This window comes from Oreochromis aureus, linkage group 6 (genome assembly GCF_013358895.1).
Source record: "Oreochromis aureus strain Israel breed Guangdong linkage group 6, ZZ_aureus, whole genome shotgun sequence".
Taxonomy (NCBI): domain Eukaryota; kingdom Metazoa; phylum Chordata; class Actinopteri; order Cichliformes; family Cichlidae; genus Oreochromis; species Oreochromis aureus.
Genome location: NC_052947.1, coordinates 38,659,375 through 38,679,439, shown reverse-complemented (window position 1 = coordinate 38,679,439; position 20,065 = coordinate 38,659,375). Strand labels below are relative to the sequence as shown.

Here is a 20,065-nt window from a genome sequence, read left to right as displayed (position 1 = left end):
TGTGTTACGGTGCTGGCAGAAGAAAACGCCTATTGCATTATATTGTTAATCGCGTCCTGTTCTTTGTTTTATTGCAGCTGAGACGGAAGCCTCGATGCAGAGATGCTGCCTGTGTGAAGGTAACAGAGGGAACAATTGGTGTTGGTGGTGGAAAACACAAGAAATCCTGCCCGAGGCTTAGGATGGGTGGTGGAGTATAGTGGTTATTATAGCTCCTTAAGTTACGGCAGCCTCTTTGCTCTGCTCCGCTCTGCCAAGCCTCGGGGAGTCATTGGCCCTTAATTGCATTTGCACAAAAGTAATGGCCTTTCGGAGGAAGCAAATGCCAGTGGGAGGGAGGGGCATGTGTGCTGGAAGCTGATCTTTTTCACTGTATAACCATGAGGTGAAAAAGAACTGATATACGGGGATACAGAGACAAAAAGTCAATTATAATATCCTCATTATAGTAGACTCCAGAAAATGAGATGATACTCAGCTTTAAGAATTACTTATAATGTGGACAGCAGGAAAAGGAAGAACAGGCTCAAACCTTAAACTCATGCAGCAAGCAAAAGCTGTAAAACTAATTTCCCCGCTCTTTCTTGAATGCTTATCAGTGATACACAGAAGCCTTTTTGAGAAACAATCAGCAACCTGAAGGGCTGAAAAACGAAGCGGATGCAGTTCCTCTAATGGCCACACGAGGGCGGCTCTAAAAGGGAGTCGATCCATTTAGACCATGATAAAAAAGGCCCAACATTACCGCTTTAATTAGATTTTTAACAGCCTGGTACAAAAATTATTTTGGCTACTTTTACCTTTCACAATACTTATTCAGTGGGTATTTTACATTAAATTAAGGCACATTATTATTTATTGGACAAATTCATTAAAAATTCTCCAAAAAGCACCAAAACCACAAACACGGAGTTCAGCGACTCGATTAGTGGCTTCAGCTACCTGTGTGGAGAAAGCACACACACCCAGCACCAATTCACAGGTGTCTTTGTCGATGTTTGTATTCAATCTATGGATGAATATGTTATCCAAGCTTGCAAGAATTAGCTTACCGCTAATTACAACATAGCAACCACCAAAATGCTAACACTGAGGCTTCAGAAAGGGACTCCACAACCAACTATGCTACAGTCACACTGGGGGGGGGAAAAAAAAAAAAAAAAAACAGTGCTTGGGAACTGAACTGCAGCAAGACCAAAATAAGTGTGACCACATACAATGAACATGAAATCAGTCTGTTGCCATTTTCAAAGCAGGTCTGCTGATTCAAAACGGCAATAAACCAGCATTAAGATAGAGTCAGTCAAAGCACAAAATTAGTTTTAGCTGAACGTTACGCTCAATTTTTTTCTGACTTCTCAGACAGTCCAACCAACAGCGTTTCCAAACCCCCCACCAGGGAGCAGCTGCCTCAAACTTGGCTATAAAAATAATAACATTCAAATCAGTAAATCCAGTCAAACTCCTTTTGGGTAGATTTTTGAAGTATTTGTATTTTCTTGCTGCTTGGTCTAATAAATTCGTTAAGGACACTTATTTGGAGACAGGCTGGGTTCCAATAGACAACTTGTGTAATCATCTTGTGATCAAAAGCAGTAGCCTGGTTCCCACAACTATTTGCAATCTGTCCCCAAATATAAACCAATTGATTGCAGTTGCTGGGAAACCAAAGGTCAGGTTTTACATCCTACTCAACAGAAGGTTGTTGTGCTATTCTTGCTCTGGTGTGACTGAGCCAAATCAAAGTCAGTCTTTAATACACAGTTTGTGATAAAAGCTTTAAAGACCCGAACATAACGCACCTTGTATGCTATGCTATTGAGGACCTTCATGGCCAGATCTGACACTTCAGGAAAAGGGTCTGCAGCCAGGTGAAGCAGCACTCTCCAGATCTGAGTGTAAACACTGTTGAAGGACACGCCTAGAAGAGACAAACAAAACGAGAAAAATTCAGCTTGGAAGCAAAGTTTTAAACAACAGACACAAATCACACACACTGAGAAGATTAACACATGTACAAAACACCCACAAACTCATACTGTACACCTCACTCTGATGTAGATCTTAAAATACACTTCCAAGTTCATTACAAGAAGAGCTAAGTGCTCATCTCATTAGCTTCATGCTACCCTCTCCGGTCATTTACCTCTCCTGCAGTTGTTATAGGTTTTTTTGGCTGGCAGAGGGAAACGGACCTCTGGTGTAAGCTAATGTACACAATTAATCAACGCACAACACACACACGCAACAAACAGCTGGCTCTCCGCATCCACCGGAGCTACACTGCCGAGAACTGTTGCTGTTATCATGAATACAAATGAACAAAGCATTTCCTGTTGTCAAGGTGTTTTTGTTCACGCGTCATTATATTTTCTTCTGCGTCGTCTTTGCAGTGAATGTGACAATTTGCTGATTTTCTCTGAAGCTTGTTTGTTGTTCTTTGAACTTTCTCCTCTCCTCCTGTCATTTTCACAAGAGTTTCTTGCTGACAACAGTTTGTTTGGGGGCACCACCAGCCTGTTGTGTCTCTTTGTGTTAGAATGAACTCTTTTTCTTATTCAAACTCACCCTAGATTGTGAGCCTTTACTTGCTCCTGCATGCTGTCCTTACTTAGCCCTCTTCCTGCTGCAGCTCCTTTTCTACTCTAGCTCCATCTAAAAGTCCTTCGGTCTGTCAGCTTCAATCTGCCGTCTTTCTCAGTGTCAGGCACTGGGACATTTGGCAGTACCCAGCTGTTGCAGTTTCTCATTTTGAATTGATTATTCCCTCCTTCTTTTCAGATCTCTCCGACTATGAAGGCAGCCGTGCAATTTGACCTCTAAGGATGACCGCTGTCACGCTCTACCCTGCCCAAGTCTCCACTTTTCTAAAAATCTAGGAGTTATAAACCCTGCGAGGTAACGAGAATGACTGAAGTCTGGACCCACTAACTGAGACTTCCTGCCAGAAAGTGCTTCAAACAAGGGAGACAAAAAGGGCAACCGCTCCCCCCAAAAATGGAGGAAGACAGAAGGCAGCAGCCAGGGGATGGATGCAATATGAAACATGTGGTGTCGGTGCAGCGAAACCAAACAGAGTGCAGAAGGAGGGGAAAAGAGAACAGAGACGGATCATACATTTCAGAAGCCTCTGTGCTCTGACATATGACAGAGAGTGATCAAAAAGGCAAGATATAAAGAGAGAAGACAAAGAATAAGTAAGAAAAAAAAGCATCCTGAACAAGGAGGGAGAGATGAAGTGACAGAGAGAGCAAGAGTGACTGCGGAAGGAAGAGAGCGAGGGAGTTAAAGAGGTGATTAGACTGCAGCCTGAGGGCCAGGATATGATTAGCGACAGCTAGCCAGCGTGCTAGCTGCTGCAGTAAACAGCCACTTGATAAATGTGAAATACGGCTCCTCTCCCATTTAACTGCTGCGCACAAATTACCAGTGCACCATCCCTACACAGCCCACATGAAAGAACGTGACGGTGAATATCATTCACTGGCTGAGCACTGCAGCACAGCCTTGTCCTGACGTGACACTGCTGTCGTCCGAAGTCTTGTGCAGAGAGAAATGGATGTACAGTAGTAAAGATGTTAACCGCTGGCTAAATGAACCACTGCATCATTTTTTTATAGCCTCTACCAATTCTTGCAGATGACATAAATTACCTTTAAAACTGAATATCATTTTTTGGGAGCTATAAATGGCTGAAACATAAAAAGTACATCAGAATGTCTGAAAGCAGTGAAGGACCTCGTGTGTGTAAAATATATTTTTAATAAATTTCAGAGTGAGAAGTAAGCAGTGTAAGCAGCACCAAATCATACCTGCGGTGCTCTTTAAATGGGAGACTGCCTCAAACACACTGACAAAAGTGAATTTAAGCTTCTGATGTAACAAATTTGAAAGTCGGCCCAGGCAGACGAAAAGTCTGCATTAGTCATGGGCTACCTTAGATGCACAGCTTCACAGCTTTGGTCTGGAATGAAAATATCAGGACGGTTCACAGAGCGTGAACCTTACTGACTTTTGTATATGAGCTTTTCTAGCACCATCGCAAAGATGAAACGGTTGATGTTGTCTTTGTCAGCTGCTGTACGGATGGACGTGGTGCAGCTATTCAGGGTCGTTAGAGGGCGAATGGCTGTAACGGCTGAAATAAATACTGCATCCAAAAGGAAGTAACCTTTATGGACAGAACTTAACCAAGGAAAGGGCTTTGTCCACCTTCGTGGTTACGAGATCAGTTTTTTGCAGATGATGTGGGCTGCTGACCTCTAGCTTACCTTACACCATGAGGTTTGGATGAAAGCTCGATAATTCTAAATTTGAGACCTGCTTTGAGTTGGGGATTAAATGTTGCATACGGTAGAGTTAAAGCACCTCAGGGTGCAGTTCAGAACAGAGGAGGTGGTTGACAAGTGGGCTGCTGTACCAGTCTGTTGTGGTGCAGCTTATCAATCTAAGCTCACCCTGGAAACAAGACGCAGACACGACAATCCTCAACAGTGTGTTTGGGTTTGTGTTTAGAGGTGGGGTTAAGTGCTAAGTCAGACAGGAGGAGATTTTATGCATGGACAGGATGGCTCCAAGGTGAGGTGTCTTAGAAATGTCCACCTGGGAGAAGACCTCTGGACAGACCCGTGTGGCCTGCCTGGGAGTGCCTCAGTATTCCTGGACAAGATAGGGAGGCAGTAGCAGGGAGTCCGTACAGCTCTGCTTCAACTGTGACCCAGACTCAGAGAAGCAGTACTGCATGTATGACTGCATGTATAGATGCCACAAGCTGCAAATGCGCAATATGCATCAAGTTTCAGTACTGTATTGTCTTTTATAAAGATATTTTACATAAGCCGTGTGTCCACGTTTTCTTCAGATTACTCATCAACAATGTTCAGCACTAAATCGAGGAACGATAAATCAGGCAGACACCTAAAGACCTTACACCCCAAAACAGTGTCCTCCAAGCACAACATCCAAGACTTTATGTTACTGAAAACAAAAGATTAAAAACAACCTCTGAACCTCAGCTGAAGCCATATTAGATGTTTATGCCTCACAAATGAACCTCCCAGCTTGGTGGTAATTATAATAACAAATAGTAAGTCCATCAATCAGTGCTCTGACCCTGGCCCACAGCACACTTTTATTACCCTGTTGGTTTTGTGCAGGCAGACTCCTGCAGCTGCTGCGTTCAGCATTTCAATCTGTTCCAAAATGCAGGCCTATAATACACAACATTTCTTTGTTTGCAGATAGATGAGATAAATCAGTGGATGCATGCTGCTGTTTACCACAAAGTGAGAAACAAGTTAATGCTTTTGGTTTCCAGTTGAGATGAAAAAGCAAGCCCCAAGGGTCTTATGAAAGCAACTTCAAACCAAACAAAGGATGGAAGAGAATAAGTTAAGAACAAATAAATCAGAACGACAATTGAAGTCTCAAATGAGTTAGATAACTGAATCTAAGTGACAAAAGAAATGTAAGAGGCAAAAGCAAATCTAATTCTACACAAATCTGCACTCAGGTAAGCATTTTAGCCCTTTCTTTGTGTCCCAGAAACATCCATTCATCTTCTCTGCCCACTGTGAGAGAAGACGTTTATACCAGCTCGCTGACGGGGGTGTTTGGACTCTGCTCAGCTGTGCTGGGGGAACAGTTTAGTGGGCGAGACGCCAATATGTTTATTTTTTGATTAACCCATTTACATGGACGGGAAGCTCACGCCAGCAGTGCACGCTGAAAAAAGTTTAAATGGGCATCAAATTTTAGATTTGTCAGATAAAAGGGTAAAGAGAGCGAACACTGTGCCAACGTGTTTTTATTGATTTTCTTCATCAAACATTAATTTCCAAGCTTTGGTTTCCTATTGTGTCTGTGCTATTAAAAACATAAAAACATGAAAAACCTCTGAAAATCCCACCAGAACAGCTGGAAGGCCCTGCGGAATTTGACTTCAGGTTTCTGGATTAGCCGAGAAACCCCTTATGTTTCTTTTAGAGAGGAGAAAAAAGCCAGTTTTCAGTACCTTGAAAGAAGAATGAGTGTCTTACAGAATAACTCAGATGTGCGTTTGAGTAGGTCTCTGTGCACATTTACACAGTGGATTGTGTTAAAATAGAGAAGAAACTGGTTTGCTTTCTCCTCAGAGGACCAATATGAAAATAACTAAAACAAAGCCAGCTTTTATTACAATACCTCAAACTACTTTCACAGCAACTTAAATGTATTCTTCAGAGCTCAATTTTATATTTTTGCTGTGCTAAAAGCATTAACTGAGATGTGATGGGGCAGCTGGGAGATTAAGAAAGGTTTCCAAGTTAAAATTTAACATTAAAAAAGCAAAAAAGAGAAAGAGGGAGAGGGAATCCTGAGTTTCACTTTCCTCTTTCCTGTGGGGGTGGAAGTGAGTTAATAGTTGTTCTGCTCACACACAAACTGCCTGTCAGGGCGCATGGCGGAGCCCGCCAATCACCTGCGAGCAGCAGTAAGTGAACAGGGGCGACTTCGGTGTCTATCAGGAAAAGCACTTTAACGTCCCAGCCCCCCACTCCTTCTGTGGTGTCCTTTACACATCTGCAAACCGTCTTTGCACTTGCTCTATTCTTGGATTTGGAGCTTTTCCGTCTGTGGCCTTGTTTCAGGGTTACTCTACTGAGGCCTCTCACACGCTTCCTCTTCCTCGCACGTTCTTCAGGTCATTTATTTCCTTCTATTTTTCTCTCACACACAGCCCCCTCGGGATTGTTGCTCATGTGATGACAAATATTGCAACACTGTCCCTGCTGCTGACTGCATCATCCAGCAGGGTTACAGCTACATTAGTCATGCTAATGAACGTCTCCAGATACAGCCGACACACAGTTAGCAAAGCTAATATACAATGAAATGATAAATAAAACGATGATTTTCCAAACAAGCTGCTCATTTTCAAAACCAACAGTCCATCTCAAAGAAGACGACTGGCTTAAAAGTAAACTTGATTAAAGTTATTGTTTCACTTTATGCTAAACTAATTTGCTTTGAGACATCGTAATAGAGCTCTACAAATTTAAAAAACACATCTGAATGTTAAATGATTGTGAAATTGATATAGGTTAGGTGTTTAGAGAACTGCAAAACAGTCAACAATTAACTGCAACATTAGCATGCTACTGTTGCATGTTGTTCCTCCGCCTGTATCAACTGACTATTTCTTTGCTAGCAAGATAGAACAGATTGCATATTAAGCGAGCAGTTGGATTTTCCATCTTCTGACATCACACCGTCAGCTTACATGTCTGTTATTAGCTATTAGTTGCTTTGCCTGTGAATATAGCTCTGTTAGCGGTCGGTGGACTTGTCAAGATATTAAATAAATCTGGGTTTATAATAGTGCATAGCTGCTGTTATATAATGTTTGTTTACCTTGTGCATGCTGCTTCTCAAATCATCTGTGGTTTTGTAAATGCAAGTGTTGCTAAAGACAGTTATTGTGGCAGATGTGGTTTTGTCTTCGATAGTAAATGACAGTATGTGTGTGTCTAGCCTAGATTTTCTGCATGTTTTATACCAAAATCTTAAAAAAAAAACAAAAAAACCTACATTTCACAGTTTGAAAAAGGCTTCTTGCTCTCTTCAAAAAAAATATTCTCTTGGAGACACAGGACGTTACGCAGCGGTGTTTTCTGGTTGAAGAATCACTGCTATGACTACTGAGCTGAACAGTTTCCTTTTACATCATATGACTAGGCTGCAGCAGGACAGTCCCTTGATAGAGAGAGAGCGAGCTCTGGGTCTTACTGGTGCCGGAGTCAGTGGCTCGAATTGATATGGCTTGGGACCACCATGGTCCTCCACCACATTAATGTCTGCTTCAAGGGACCCTGGAGGGGAAAAGTCATCAACTTCAAAAGAGCCCCCGGGGTCAGAGCTGCCCGGTGCTTCTGTGTCGCTCTCCATTCTTCTCTGGCCTGAGGATCAGTGAGTAACACCTGCCTCACACATCTCACGTCCTCAGTGCCTCCTCAGGATCCTTCTCTACCCCTTGCACACTTTTTAAGCATTTTTCAACATTTACTTAAACATTTCACACCGAAGCCTTGTAGGAAACCACAGACAGAGCTCAGTTAGTACTGGGCATTAGTTACCTATGAGGGAGTTCAGAGAAGAGTACGAGGACACCCGTCGCATTTTGTCGATGGTTTCAAAAGAGAGGATGTACTCGTCGTTGTCAGGACTCCCCAGGGTGCTGCTGGCACTGCTGCTGGTGCTCAAGTTACCAGGAGAGAAGGCTGCTGGTCCACCTGGATGGAGGACAGCGAGAAATTATGAGCATTATAAATGAAATAGGTTGAAAAGGAAGAAAAGGAAGCTGATTAGCTGCTGTAAATGTGCCATTATTTACACTAAAAAAAGAAAACAAAACTGAACAGTCTAATCAACAGCCAATCAAGTGTGAAATGTGTAAACTTAGAGGCCAACGTCAGGTTGCTCATAACTTCATTTCAGACGTCAGATCCACTCGTTTCCTGCTGTAACTACCATAAATACCACTCATTACTCTGACTCACACAACTCCAACTCCCATGCATGGGCCAAACAAACTGCAGGCTGAAATGTGGAAATGGAGATTGGTAGAGAATGGAAATACATTCTGCTCGGTGCTTATTGATGATAAACACCCCTGTGCATTGGAATAAGCACCAAGAATGTGAATTAGAAATGGTGTCAGCAGTAGGTTAGGCACTTCACCAAGTGCCAGTGATTTAGCGCCACTCAGGGCTTAGGCATTGCTCAGTCTGGCAGTGGTAGACAGAGAGAGGGCAGTTAGCTTTGGCTGTCTGAATCACTGAACACTGACACAAACAGGAGGTCACAAGCTCAGTAATGACAGTGAGTTGTGCTTGAAAAGCCCTGGACCCTCGTGCTAGATTTACATGGCTACAGCTTAAATTATTCCATGAATATTTTGATTAGCATTAGGTTTTTTTATTGCAGTAAAAAGTTTTTACTCACACTTTAACTTCCCTTTTTTAAAGAATCCTTCCTAAATATGAATAAAAAGAAAAGTTCACAAAAGGTTTTCTGAAGCAAACAAAGCTTTTTCTTGAAGTTACGTCTGTTTGAAAAGCAGAAAATAAGCGTGACGGGTTGAAAAACTCAATTTCAGTCCGTACAGCTTTTCCAACTTTGCCCCTGTTTTGTGGTTGTCACGCTGATGGTCATCCCAAACCACCAGGAAGGATAGAAATGGACAATAAAGCACTAACTTACCAAATTACCCTACATTACACCGGTGGCAGATTACAAAAAAAACAAGGCAAAACCCCAAAACAAACAAACAAAAAGTTAGAAATTTGAGTCCCAAAAATGATTTTTGGACTGGAGATTAGTAAAGATAAAATACCTGCCAAACAAGTAACATGAAGTAAACTCTGTGAGCTGGCCAAATGTCAGCAAACCCTCCTTGTTAACAGGGAGGATTGACACGTACTCGAGTCCTGCTTTGATGCTCAGGTGCTCACAAGCAAATCAAACTGCATTTATTTAAATGCTTCAGATATGCCAAAAATATATCACGTAAAACATATGACAATATTCAGAGTGAGGTGGTTGCTTGTGCAGCTTGTCATTCAACATCAAAACAAAAGAGACGTTGATCACTGAGGTGAATAATCACCCTGTTAAAAACAAAGGCAGCTGGTCTGGCTCATGCTGACTGATAACTGAACCTCTGTTAGTCTGTCTTGTCAATGATTGGCTGCAAAGATCTCCTCCCCGGTCACCCAGAGTCATACAGTGCAGTATGCCTTTGGTTTAAAGTTCAGCACCATGGACAGCTCCCCATTTCCACTGGTGATCAGGCTGAGATGAGAGCTGCTCATGATTCAGACCGCTCTGAACACTCGATTTCCTTAACATGGTTATCTCAGTCATCCATTTATTGTCGCTGGCTCTGAGGGAAGGTGGCCTTAAAGACAGACAATGACCTGAGGGGCAGCACCAATGCTGCCCGATATAAGATAAATAAGGATTACTCTGCACTCTGAATCATGCAAAGCTGCTCAGGCAAAGTAGCATTTAAATCGTGACTGCGAGACTGAAGAAGTCACTTGGATGAGTGACGAAACGTTTCTCCCACAAAACGCTACGTCCAGATGAACAGATTCAACTTTTGAAGATTTACTTTCCTGGATGATTGAGAATGCATCAAGACATTTAAATCGTGGACTTGAAAAAGAGCCTAATAGAAGTAAGAGGAAACAGAAAAAAATACTTTTACTTTAAATCAAAATTTTAAAGAAAATGGAGAGGTGAAACTGAACACTAAGATGAAATTTACAACATTTATAGCTGAAAAATTCTCAACAATCATCAGCCAGTGCAAAGGTTAGGGGAACCAACATGAAGCAGCAACAATTAAAAACTTTCATTTAGCTGGATTTGACAAGTTTAGTGTAAAAAAAGTCTCTCTTGGTAACTTTGATGCAGTTTGACTCACTAGGTTGGCGTGCCCTCCACAGCAGAGTGTTAGTTAGCATGAAGAAGTGATTTTGGATAGGGATTTCTTTGGGAAAGGGCCAAGGTCCACCTCTGAATAGCAAACATACACTTACACAACAAAATACTGCAGGCGTACTAAATATTCTCTGGGTGTTACGCTTATGCCTAACATGACACACGAGTGTCGAGTTAAGCATCGTGACAATGATGATGTGAAACTTGTATTTTAAAAAAATGTTTTTTACATGTGAGAGCTGGATTCGAATCAACAAGCTGAAGAACTGTGCCTGTTTGGAAACCTGGTCACGACCTCTCTGGTGGTTGTGAAACCTCTTATTAATGCACACTGAGTCACACTCAGGAATAACAAAATGCAGAAGTTAGCCTGAAGAATAACATCCAGAGTCCGCAGCTGATGTAGAAGACGAAAATCTAGTAGAATGTGATATTTCTCTTTCTTTGAAATAATTCAATTTATTAAGCTCTATAAATCTATGTCTTAATGCAACCCGCATAAAAAAAAATCATTCTTAAACTCGACTTCATTTTATTTCTCTCTATTTTACACACATTAATTTGCCAGCACTCTGCTTCCTGTCGCTCGGTCTTACCCTCTTCATTGAGGTTGAGGTTCTGCAGACTCTTGTTCAGGTTGCGGGCAGTGGTAGCAGTTCGGATGTTGGTGTAGGAGTTCACTGATCGTAAGCGAGGGATGGCTGGGCTGTCCCTCACTGGAGTCAGGTTACCAGGCTCTGAACGTGAAATGCAGTAAAGCACATTAATCAGATCACAGATTTTCCCAAACAGGTAAAAATGATTAGGTTTCCCAGTCTGACTCAACTCAATCAATGTGGGAATTTTATAACCTAAAATAACTACTTAAAAAACTGTTTAAGTGGTTTTTCCGTTTCTGACTAAGAACTTTTGAGAATTTTGACTCAAGTCCAAATCTAATTTCTCAGGTAAACAGCTGTACACATGTTTGCCATGTACGCGACAACAGTTGAGATTTTTTTGCCTTAAGAAAAAAAAATAGTGATTTGCTGGTTCACCTTCTCCTCGTTCTAAACCGAGCCTAAGCTGTGCTGTTATAATGTGAATCTGAGCAAAAGTGAATTATGTCCTGTGAAACAAGCCGTCATAAAAAATGGAAACAACAAATTCAAACAGATACTACATAAACTCACTCATCCCAGTCGACCCACTCTCCCTGCACACACCTGCATACAGGAGAGGTATGACTTCAGCTTTCAATCCTCTGACCCCTGCTAAATTTGATCTCTTACCACTGATACATAAATATCCTGTAAATTAAGCCTGATCTGTATCACAGGGAACATCAACCTTATTCAAATGATTATAAAAAAGTCATATTCTGGGTCAAGAGTCATTCAGATTACAACACAATGAAAATCCCAAACTAGGTTTTGGCCTACGAGTGTACAAATCCCACATACTCAAAATCTGACACAGTGACTCTGATTAAAGGAACTGCACATACCCGCGGTGTTGGCCGGTGACGGCACGGAGTAGTTCTTCTCTTCTTCTATAAACTGGAGGGCAACAGTACAGAAGTTGCTCTCATATTGGACGACCAGGTGACTCAGTGCCACCACCAGCTCCTGCCAAATGCATATGCAAAAGATACAACATCAACCATGATGATCGTTCAGTTTGTTTTAGGTGTAAGGTGACAAAGGAGCAAACGTCCTCCAATTCAAATGTTTTTATTGGTTTATTTTTGGATGTTTTACCTGTCAAAAAACAAAAAGCTGTCTGATTAACAGTCTTTTCTCCAGACACATTTGTTAGCAACTCTTAAACAAATAGACTTTTTGGGTTTTTATTTTTCATGGTTATCTTAAAAAATGAAATGTTGTTTAAAAAATGAAAATTTCTAGTTTCACAAGTAACAAAGAGCAGCCAGGTGCAGGAACTTATCAATACCCAGTAGGCCACACACAGGCCACAGTTATTGTTAGAGAATTGTGGATCAATATGGTTGTCATTGTGCAAGATGATTAGATCTTTAGCAAGAACGCTCACCTCTGTTTTCTACACACTGGTTCGTAAAGTTACGCCATATATGGGGTGACTGGAGATGACAGTGGAAGGTCACAGCGATATGTGGTGTAGCAGAAAGTGTCACATATCACGTGATCACGTCACATGTTCACATATGAGTGTCTGATCTGTCACATAATTATTGAGATGTTTTTGTAAACTACTGATGTTAATAAAAGGACTGTGAAGGAAAGCTGCGTTTGGAGTTGGCTGAGATCAGATGAAGAGCTCGGGCTCCCCTTGCAGCAAGTAAAAGACAAAAAGTGCTGCGGTCTTGCTTTCGTACACAAGTGATTGGTCTCTGAGTCAGCAGGGTTTAAGTGTTAGGCCCAACAGTTATTTCATGGAATTAAATAATCTCAAATGCACCAGTATACCAGTGATCTTAGTGGAACTGTAGTTTAGTCTTTCTAGGTCTAGTTTTAAGTCTATGTCCTTCTGCTGTTTTTGCACATTTTTAAATTCCCAATTTCTACATTTATCAGTTTGTAAATATATTTTATGCGAGTGTCTGTCTGTGTGTTGTAGCGACCTTTCGGACCACAGGGCTGCCATCGTTGATGAGCTGGGCCAGCATCATGGCCACGTTGTGGTCGATGGTGGTGGAGTGGTCCGTCCTCTCAGCAGAGTTCCCCACAAACGTCCCCAAAGCAAAGACAGCCGCACACCTCACCTGCAACAGCACAAACCAAACGACGCCTTGAGCTTTCTCTCCTCCTCGTTCAGTAAAGATGTTAAAAGTTAAAAGCTGGCTTTGCTGTGGTTTAGTCTCCACAGGAAACGCTGTAACACACAGCTCTACCCTTTTATTTATTTTTACCTGACAGTGATTTTGGGGTTCGGCTGTTTGCCCCAAAAACCAAATATTCCCTCAGCAAAGTGATACAAAAATATTTGAATGTCTTGTGGAACCAGTGGCGAAGAGTTTTAGAGGTAATTATAGTTCAATATTCTCTCACTGCATCAGTATGAAATTCAGAGATTAACAGCACTGTATGCTTCGCTGAGCTGTATTTTGTCCCACTCACTAACTCATTACTTTTTCTACGCTGCCTCATTGGATGTTTAATCTAAACCTGCTTTGCCCAAAAGGAATTTCCCATCAGGGACCGGATTCACAAACCAAACCTTATTACCACACAAGAATGAATATTTGGTTAGTTTTTTTTCTTGTTTTGGCGACAAAAAAACCCAAACCCCAAATCACTTTTTAGGAGGCGATTAAATTTCAGGACACAGCTACAGTGATGCTAAAATAAACAGATGTTACTTTGTTGTAGTTTGCTCCAATTAAAGAGGTTCAGCTCAAACAGTTCAGATGAACATTTCGTAATTCACTTCCTAGAAACTGGAATGACAGAATATTAATAAAAGCACTTTGATCTGAAAGATGATTAAAACACAAGACTTCCCCTTAATGCAGGAACAGATGAAGCACCACAAACACTCATGCAATCTGATATCATCACACACAACAGGGCTTCAGTTAATGCTGAATAACTTCACCCTGTACACTGAGAGGTGCTGATTAAAATCAGAAAATCCAAGATAATCTTTAAGACAATAGTTACAGGAAAATGCAACATGTCATACACACACACTAATTTATTAAGTACACCTTCAGGACCGCCTTAGCACAGATTCAACGAGGTTATGAAAACATTTCTCGGGGATTTTGTCCATAATGACTTGATAGCATCACATGGCTGCAAGTACACAATGAGAATCTCCCGCTCCACCACATGCCAAAGGTGTGTTACCGGATTGAGATCAAGTGAATGTAGAGGACATATGAGTGCAGTGAACTCATTGTTATGGTGAGTCAATCTCAGCAGTGTCTGAAATACTAAGACCAGCCCGTCCGATACCAGCAATCATGCCACATTCAAAGTTACTTAAATCACATTTCTGTCACATTCTGATGTTCACTTTAAACTTCAGCAGGCCGTCTTCACTGTGCTTAATGCCTAAATGCATTAAGTTTCCGCCAAGTGATTGGCTGATTAAATATTTGGGTTAACAAGCATTTCAAACGGTGTACTTAACAAAGTGAAAGGTCAGTATAGGTTATAGAGAGTTGTACTGCAGGGGTTTATATTAGAGGATGTTGTCAGAAACGGAACATAAAAGGTCCCGACGACAATAAAAAACAGTTTCGTCTCACAACACAAAGGAAAATAGTCACAAATTTGAATGTCGTGCATTTCAACGGGAAATATATTTTCTGTCTGCAGCACAAATTTAGTTTAGACAAAGCAGGAAAGAAAAAAAGCAATTGTATTTTTCCCCAAACCACAATGTTATTCCAAACTAACACGCTGGTTTAAATTCCTGATCCTACCCAAGTCAGTTTTAGCATCTAAACCTAAAAAAGTAAAAGATCTTCAATTAATAACATATTATGGCTTTTAATAAATGGAAAACATTGGTTTTGTGTAAATAGACACAAATGAGTACATATAGAATAGAATAGAATAGAATAGCATAGAATAGAATAGAATAGGCAGGAATAAATAGTTATGTGAGACGGGAGAGACCTGACAATAAAGCTGTAAATTTTGTGTTTAAGAACATGAATGGACAGATTTGAATTCATGGCTATTTCACAACTGTCACAAGACTGTATTAAACAAGGAGGTATGAGACATCATGCATCCATAAAAAAATTAATTAAATAAAATTAAAACATGTGCTACTAAAGTGGTGCTTTCCTTTTAAAATGGACTTCGATTAACCTGATAAACATTATTCTGAATGGAGGAGCAGGCGTAGGAGGAATGTTTTTCCTCAGCTCGAGTGAGCTCTGATTGAGGATTTTTTCTGTATATCTGTGTGTTTGTGGGCTGCAGAGCCATGTACGATTTTAGATGCCATCTTAATTCTGTCCCCTCGGACTTTTGCTTAAATGTAATTAAACTCTTTGCACAGTCACTTAGCTCTGTGCATCTTCACCTACCTCCAGAAGCCTCTGTGCATACACGCGCACGTTTCCATCTCTTCAGACTTTTAAAAAAAATTGACTTTAATTCCTGAATTAATTTCCCCAGCTACAACCCAAAAATAAAAGTAGAATATTTGTTGAATAATTTTATTTCACAGGGTCTTGTCCTCAAAAGAGAAGTGCTGCCTACAATGTGGCTGTGCAACGTGAGCAAAGCAACTATCAAAACACAAATCATCTTTTAAATGTTTGAATTTAACACAAGGAGAGCTTTAAAACGCAGTAACCCATCTGTGAATGCACAATTTCTCTACAGTTTGATCAGAATCAGTCAGTTGGAGCTTTCAGTGGGCTTAAACAAACCAACACAACATGTGTGGGGGCACAGATGCTGTCTGCAGACCTCAGTTTCAAGCCCACAGCCAAAGCAGCTGTCTGCGCTGGGAAGGACGACGCTACTGAGCCAGGAACAGATGTTCCCTGTGTGGCGTGTGTGAACAGGGGGCACCGAGTGTCTTGGTGAACTTCAGGGCAAACTCACACTGACTGTCCCTCTGGTCCACTCATGACCCAGTCAGATACTGACCATCCAGTTTCAGAATCGTTGCGTGGGTTAAAAGCCAGCGTGGGTTGGTGTTAAAGATTGAGCGAGTGCACTGAACAGGGCACTCCCGCAGAAAACAAACATGCTTTAAACCTTTTCTAACAAACACGCTGCATCCCTGAAGTTTTCTCAACTCCACCTGGAGGTGTGCAACAACGCAAATGTCTGGTTCAGTTTTTAAGCTGCTGGCTGCCTACAACAAAGTCTAAAATAATAATGGTCCAGAGAATTCACAGCATGTGACTGGACTCACATCTGATGTGGACAAACTGTGGACTATATCGTGATGTGATCCTCCCGACACCAAAGCTCATTTGTGACTCAGGAGGCACTGAAAATACAGACATTTGGTAACATTTGTTACCACACATCAGTCCAAACTGTGGAGAGCCTAACAAATACATTCATGGTCTGTTTGTGATTTTTCTATAATTTCATGTTTATTTTTAGGACTTCTAACAGATTTAAAAACACCGGCACAGTAAAACAACTGAATAATTAAAATTACAGACAGCATGGAATATCAATAAAAATGTCTCATTATAAATTTATGACATTTGTCATCTTGGACATCAGAATATTTTTGGGAAGCTTGATGATGTAAAAGTTCAGAGAAAAATGTCTTTAAATGAAAGGAAGGGAAATCTTTTCATTTCCTGTCCACATTGTTTTCATTCTTTATCATTTCTTACAAAAAACTTTGTTGTTTTTGAGTTTTGTAAAGGGAAGTCTGAAAAGTCATTTTTCTTTTTTCACTGCCTGACCGCTGATATTACATTTCAAAAGTAAAAAAACCCCCAAACTCTTAAAATATTCTCTTTATTTAGCTGCACTCTAGACTATAGTTTTAGTTGAGATGCCTTTTTCTTATACAACTCTTCTAAGACTCTCATCCAAATGAAAAATTTAACCAGAAGTCAAAATATTCTGATGCATGCAGAGGTCGGTCTGTATATTCTGCCACCTCATGGTTGCGATGTTCTTGCAGCGGCAGTTTGAGAATCTACAGGTGCTGCTGTGACAGCAGAGGGGCTGTTGGACTCCAGATGTTAGCCAGTGGTCACCAGTTAATGTTTGTCATACAGATTTTGTGTTAACTGTCACCCAGAAAATCAACAGATCTACTGGAATGTCTTGTTTTTTTCGTCAGTACATTAAAAAACAAAACAAAAAAACAACAAACAAGGCTTCTTGGGCTGAATCATGTAATACGTATTTGCACGCTGACCTTTTTAGTCACTAATTCAAGTGACACAACCTGTGAAATATTCTACTGACAGCAAAAATCCCCCCAACACAAAAAACTAACTGTGAGTGAGAGTTCCTTGAGGCAGTTTGGAGGAAACACAGTTACAGGCCCAAACAGCAGCTGGTCAATCATCCTAACTGACACCAGTTTTCACTGGCTGCAGGCCATCGGGCCTTTGATTATGTTAAACCCTGGACAGGTTACAATGGTCCGAGCAACTAACAATATGCTTCACAATAAAGTCAGTTAACTGAGTTATTTGATCCACTCGCCACAACTTCTGAAAAAAAAAAAAACTGTTCATGTGTTAGGAAAGAAGTTAAGAAACTGCTATTACTACTAACTTTCAGTACTTCCCTTGAATCCTGTGTAGGTGTCTAGACTGCAACAACAGGCAAGACTTTTACTGAACTAAGATAAGAATCAGGGCAGAAGTTTCAAGGTAACATTTCTTAGAACATGAAGATCTGTCTAAAAATCTGGTTTAATTTAAGTTGAAGAACTAAATCTGAAGGTTATGCATATTTTGGAAATGAAGCTGCACTGCTCTTCCTTTTTTCCTCAAACGAACGTCTTAATCATTTGTAAAGACTTTCTGGCATTAGACACACTGCGTGCAACACTTAAACTGTGGTACATAACGTCTCACCTCTGGAATAGGATCCGAAAGCAGAGTGTAGAGCTTCTCGTGGGCGCTGTCGCGAACCCCACACCAACGCGCAGGGTCAAAGTTCTGCCAGATGCGTCCCAGGCAAATAGCCACCCACTGGCGGAGCAAGGGGTGGGGGTCTGACAGCTGCTCCAGGCAGTTCGCTATCAGATTGCCCTGCAGACAGGCCTCCTGGAGGGGAGAGGAGCGATGCAGAATGAGTGATGAGTGTACGAGATGCAGAGATGTGAAGCTTTTGGTTATAAAGGGGGCGCACCTGCAGATGAGTATATCTGATGAATTTGAGAGAGACTGACAGAACCGTGGGAGCTGAAACAGCATCACTGAATTACTCTCATTTGGATCCGTCGTGAGACGCTGGACTGTGGTAGTTAACAATAACCTTCCCATTAAATCTAATAAAATACAATATCTGCAGTCATCTCGAGCAGCGCACAGGTGTGAAGCTGGGAGCAGACTTGCAGCTCATTAGCCAGTTAATAACCACTAACCTGTAACCTCACACTGTGTGATGGACAAAAAGATGATGAGCTCTGTGGCAGCATGACTTTTTCCTTTTAACCCATTTGGGCTTTAAAAAAAATCATCTGTGAACAAAAGGTAATTGGTTACCAAGTTTTCAGATGGTCCAAAGCACGAGAGGGAAGCTGGCGGCTTTATTTAAAATCATCGTAAAGTTTCTTTGATTGATTTTTTTGTCAGAGCACTAACAAGTGTTCTCTCTTTTGTTTTCGCTCCTGTCGCGTTTCTTCTTTTCACAGACTTTTTCAAATGCTGAACTATCATTAATAACACTACAGACTCCCTGTCGTTTCTCACACACACACACAGGCACTGTCTGCTAGCCTGTCTGTGTGTAGTTCACATGTTCAACAGTACAAGATAAAAGTACCCAACCTACAGTGCATGTTCAAACGCTTCATCCCCACAAATGATTGATTGTTATAATAGGACTTTGACAGGGTACTAGACTTTATTCTAAGGCACACATGGAACATGGAAACTTGTCCGTCACTGTTTTTCACAGTTCAGTTTTGGCGACATTGTTTCTAAGGGTTCTTTCTTCTTCACCTTGAAGCCTCGTGACTCTTTGCATCACAGTGCACGGCCTTTTTATCACGTATGATTCTTTCCTAACACATCGATGAATCTTATATGAAAAAGTGGGACGATGCTCCTTAACACTCTCACACAAGCAGGATTACACAGTGGTACTAATTCATAAACTACCCAATTCTGATCACAGTGACGTCCAGCAGTAGTAAGAACAGGAATTAAATATTTTGCTACCTACAAATGGAATGAATTACAAAAGATTTTCTCATTTCAGTGGAACATTTTAAAAAGTATATTCATGATCATATTTATTCACATGTATAATGCAGGATTTAATACTAATATTGACACTATTATTAATGATAATAATAATAATAATAATAATAATAATAACAATAATGATGATGATGATGTTTTCCACATGAGTTTTAGATTAATTGGTGATTCTAAATTGCCATTAGCTCCTGGTGTTAGTGATTGTGGTGACCCGTCCAGGGTGCCTCACCCCCGCTGAGACATATGGGATAGGAACCAGCCTCACTGCAACGCTGAGTGTTCACAGTAGAGTAAAAAGAGGACAGCAATCTTTTGGATCTAGGAAAAAAGTCGGTTGTTCATTTTTTTTGCTTGAATTTTTGGTCTGCATTTTTTTTGCTGAATAACTGCAAGTAGCTGCATTGACCAACCGGCTGCCTGCATATGATGCGTTTAGGGGAGTTCTGTAAATTACAAAGAAATTACAAAGAAGCCAAATATAACTTCAAATTACAGTCTGATTCTCTGTGCAGTTTACAAAGACCTGTGTGATTATGCACAGCTCTAGTAAATGTGTCACTTCTCAAGTTTTCTTGAAAATTCAACCTCTCTTACACGCACGAACCGCAATAAACGAGAGGGGGAGAGAATCTTCTTTCGTCTCCAACAAATTGAGGCATCATAACAGCGCATCATTTGTCAGCAGCTACACAGCGTAACCCTCCCCACCCTTAACGTTTCTCATCGTTCTCTCGG

The 20,065-nt window shown here is 41.0% G+C and overlaps 1 protein-coding gene across 6 annotated transcripts in view; it reads right to left on the bottom strand.

Moving 5' to 3' along the window:
* rptor (regulatory associated protein of MTOR, complex 1) overlaps positions 1 to 20,065 on the bottom strand; it is a 198,722-nt gene that overhangs the window by 38,002 nt on the left and 140,655 nt on the right. For all 6 annotated transcript variants that reach the window (XM_039613380.1, XM_031754181.2, XM_031754182.2 and 3 more), the window contains 6 exons: positions 17,978 to 18,169; positions 13,067 to 13,207; positions 11,972 to 12,092; positions 11,082 to 11,222; positions 8,115 to 8,270; positions 1,803 to 1,921 (listed from right to left, as the gene is read on the bottom strand). In XM_039613380.1, coding sequence (XP_039469314.1) covers positions 1,803 to 1,921; positions 8,115 to 8,270; positions 11,082 to 11,222; positions 11,972 to 12,092; positions 13,067 to 13,207; positions 17,978 to 18,169 — 870 coding nt within the window. The remainder of the gene's footprint in view (positions 1 to 1,802; positions 1,922 to 8,114; positions 8,271 to 11,081; positions 11,223 to 11,971; positions 12,093 to 13,066; positions 13,208 to 17,977; positions 18,170 to 20,065) is intronic.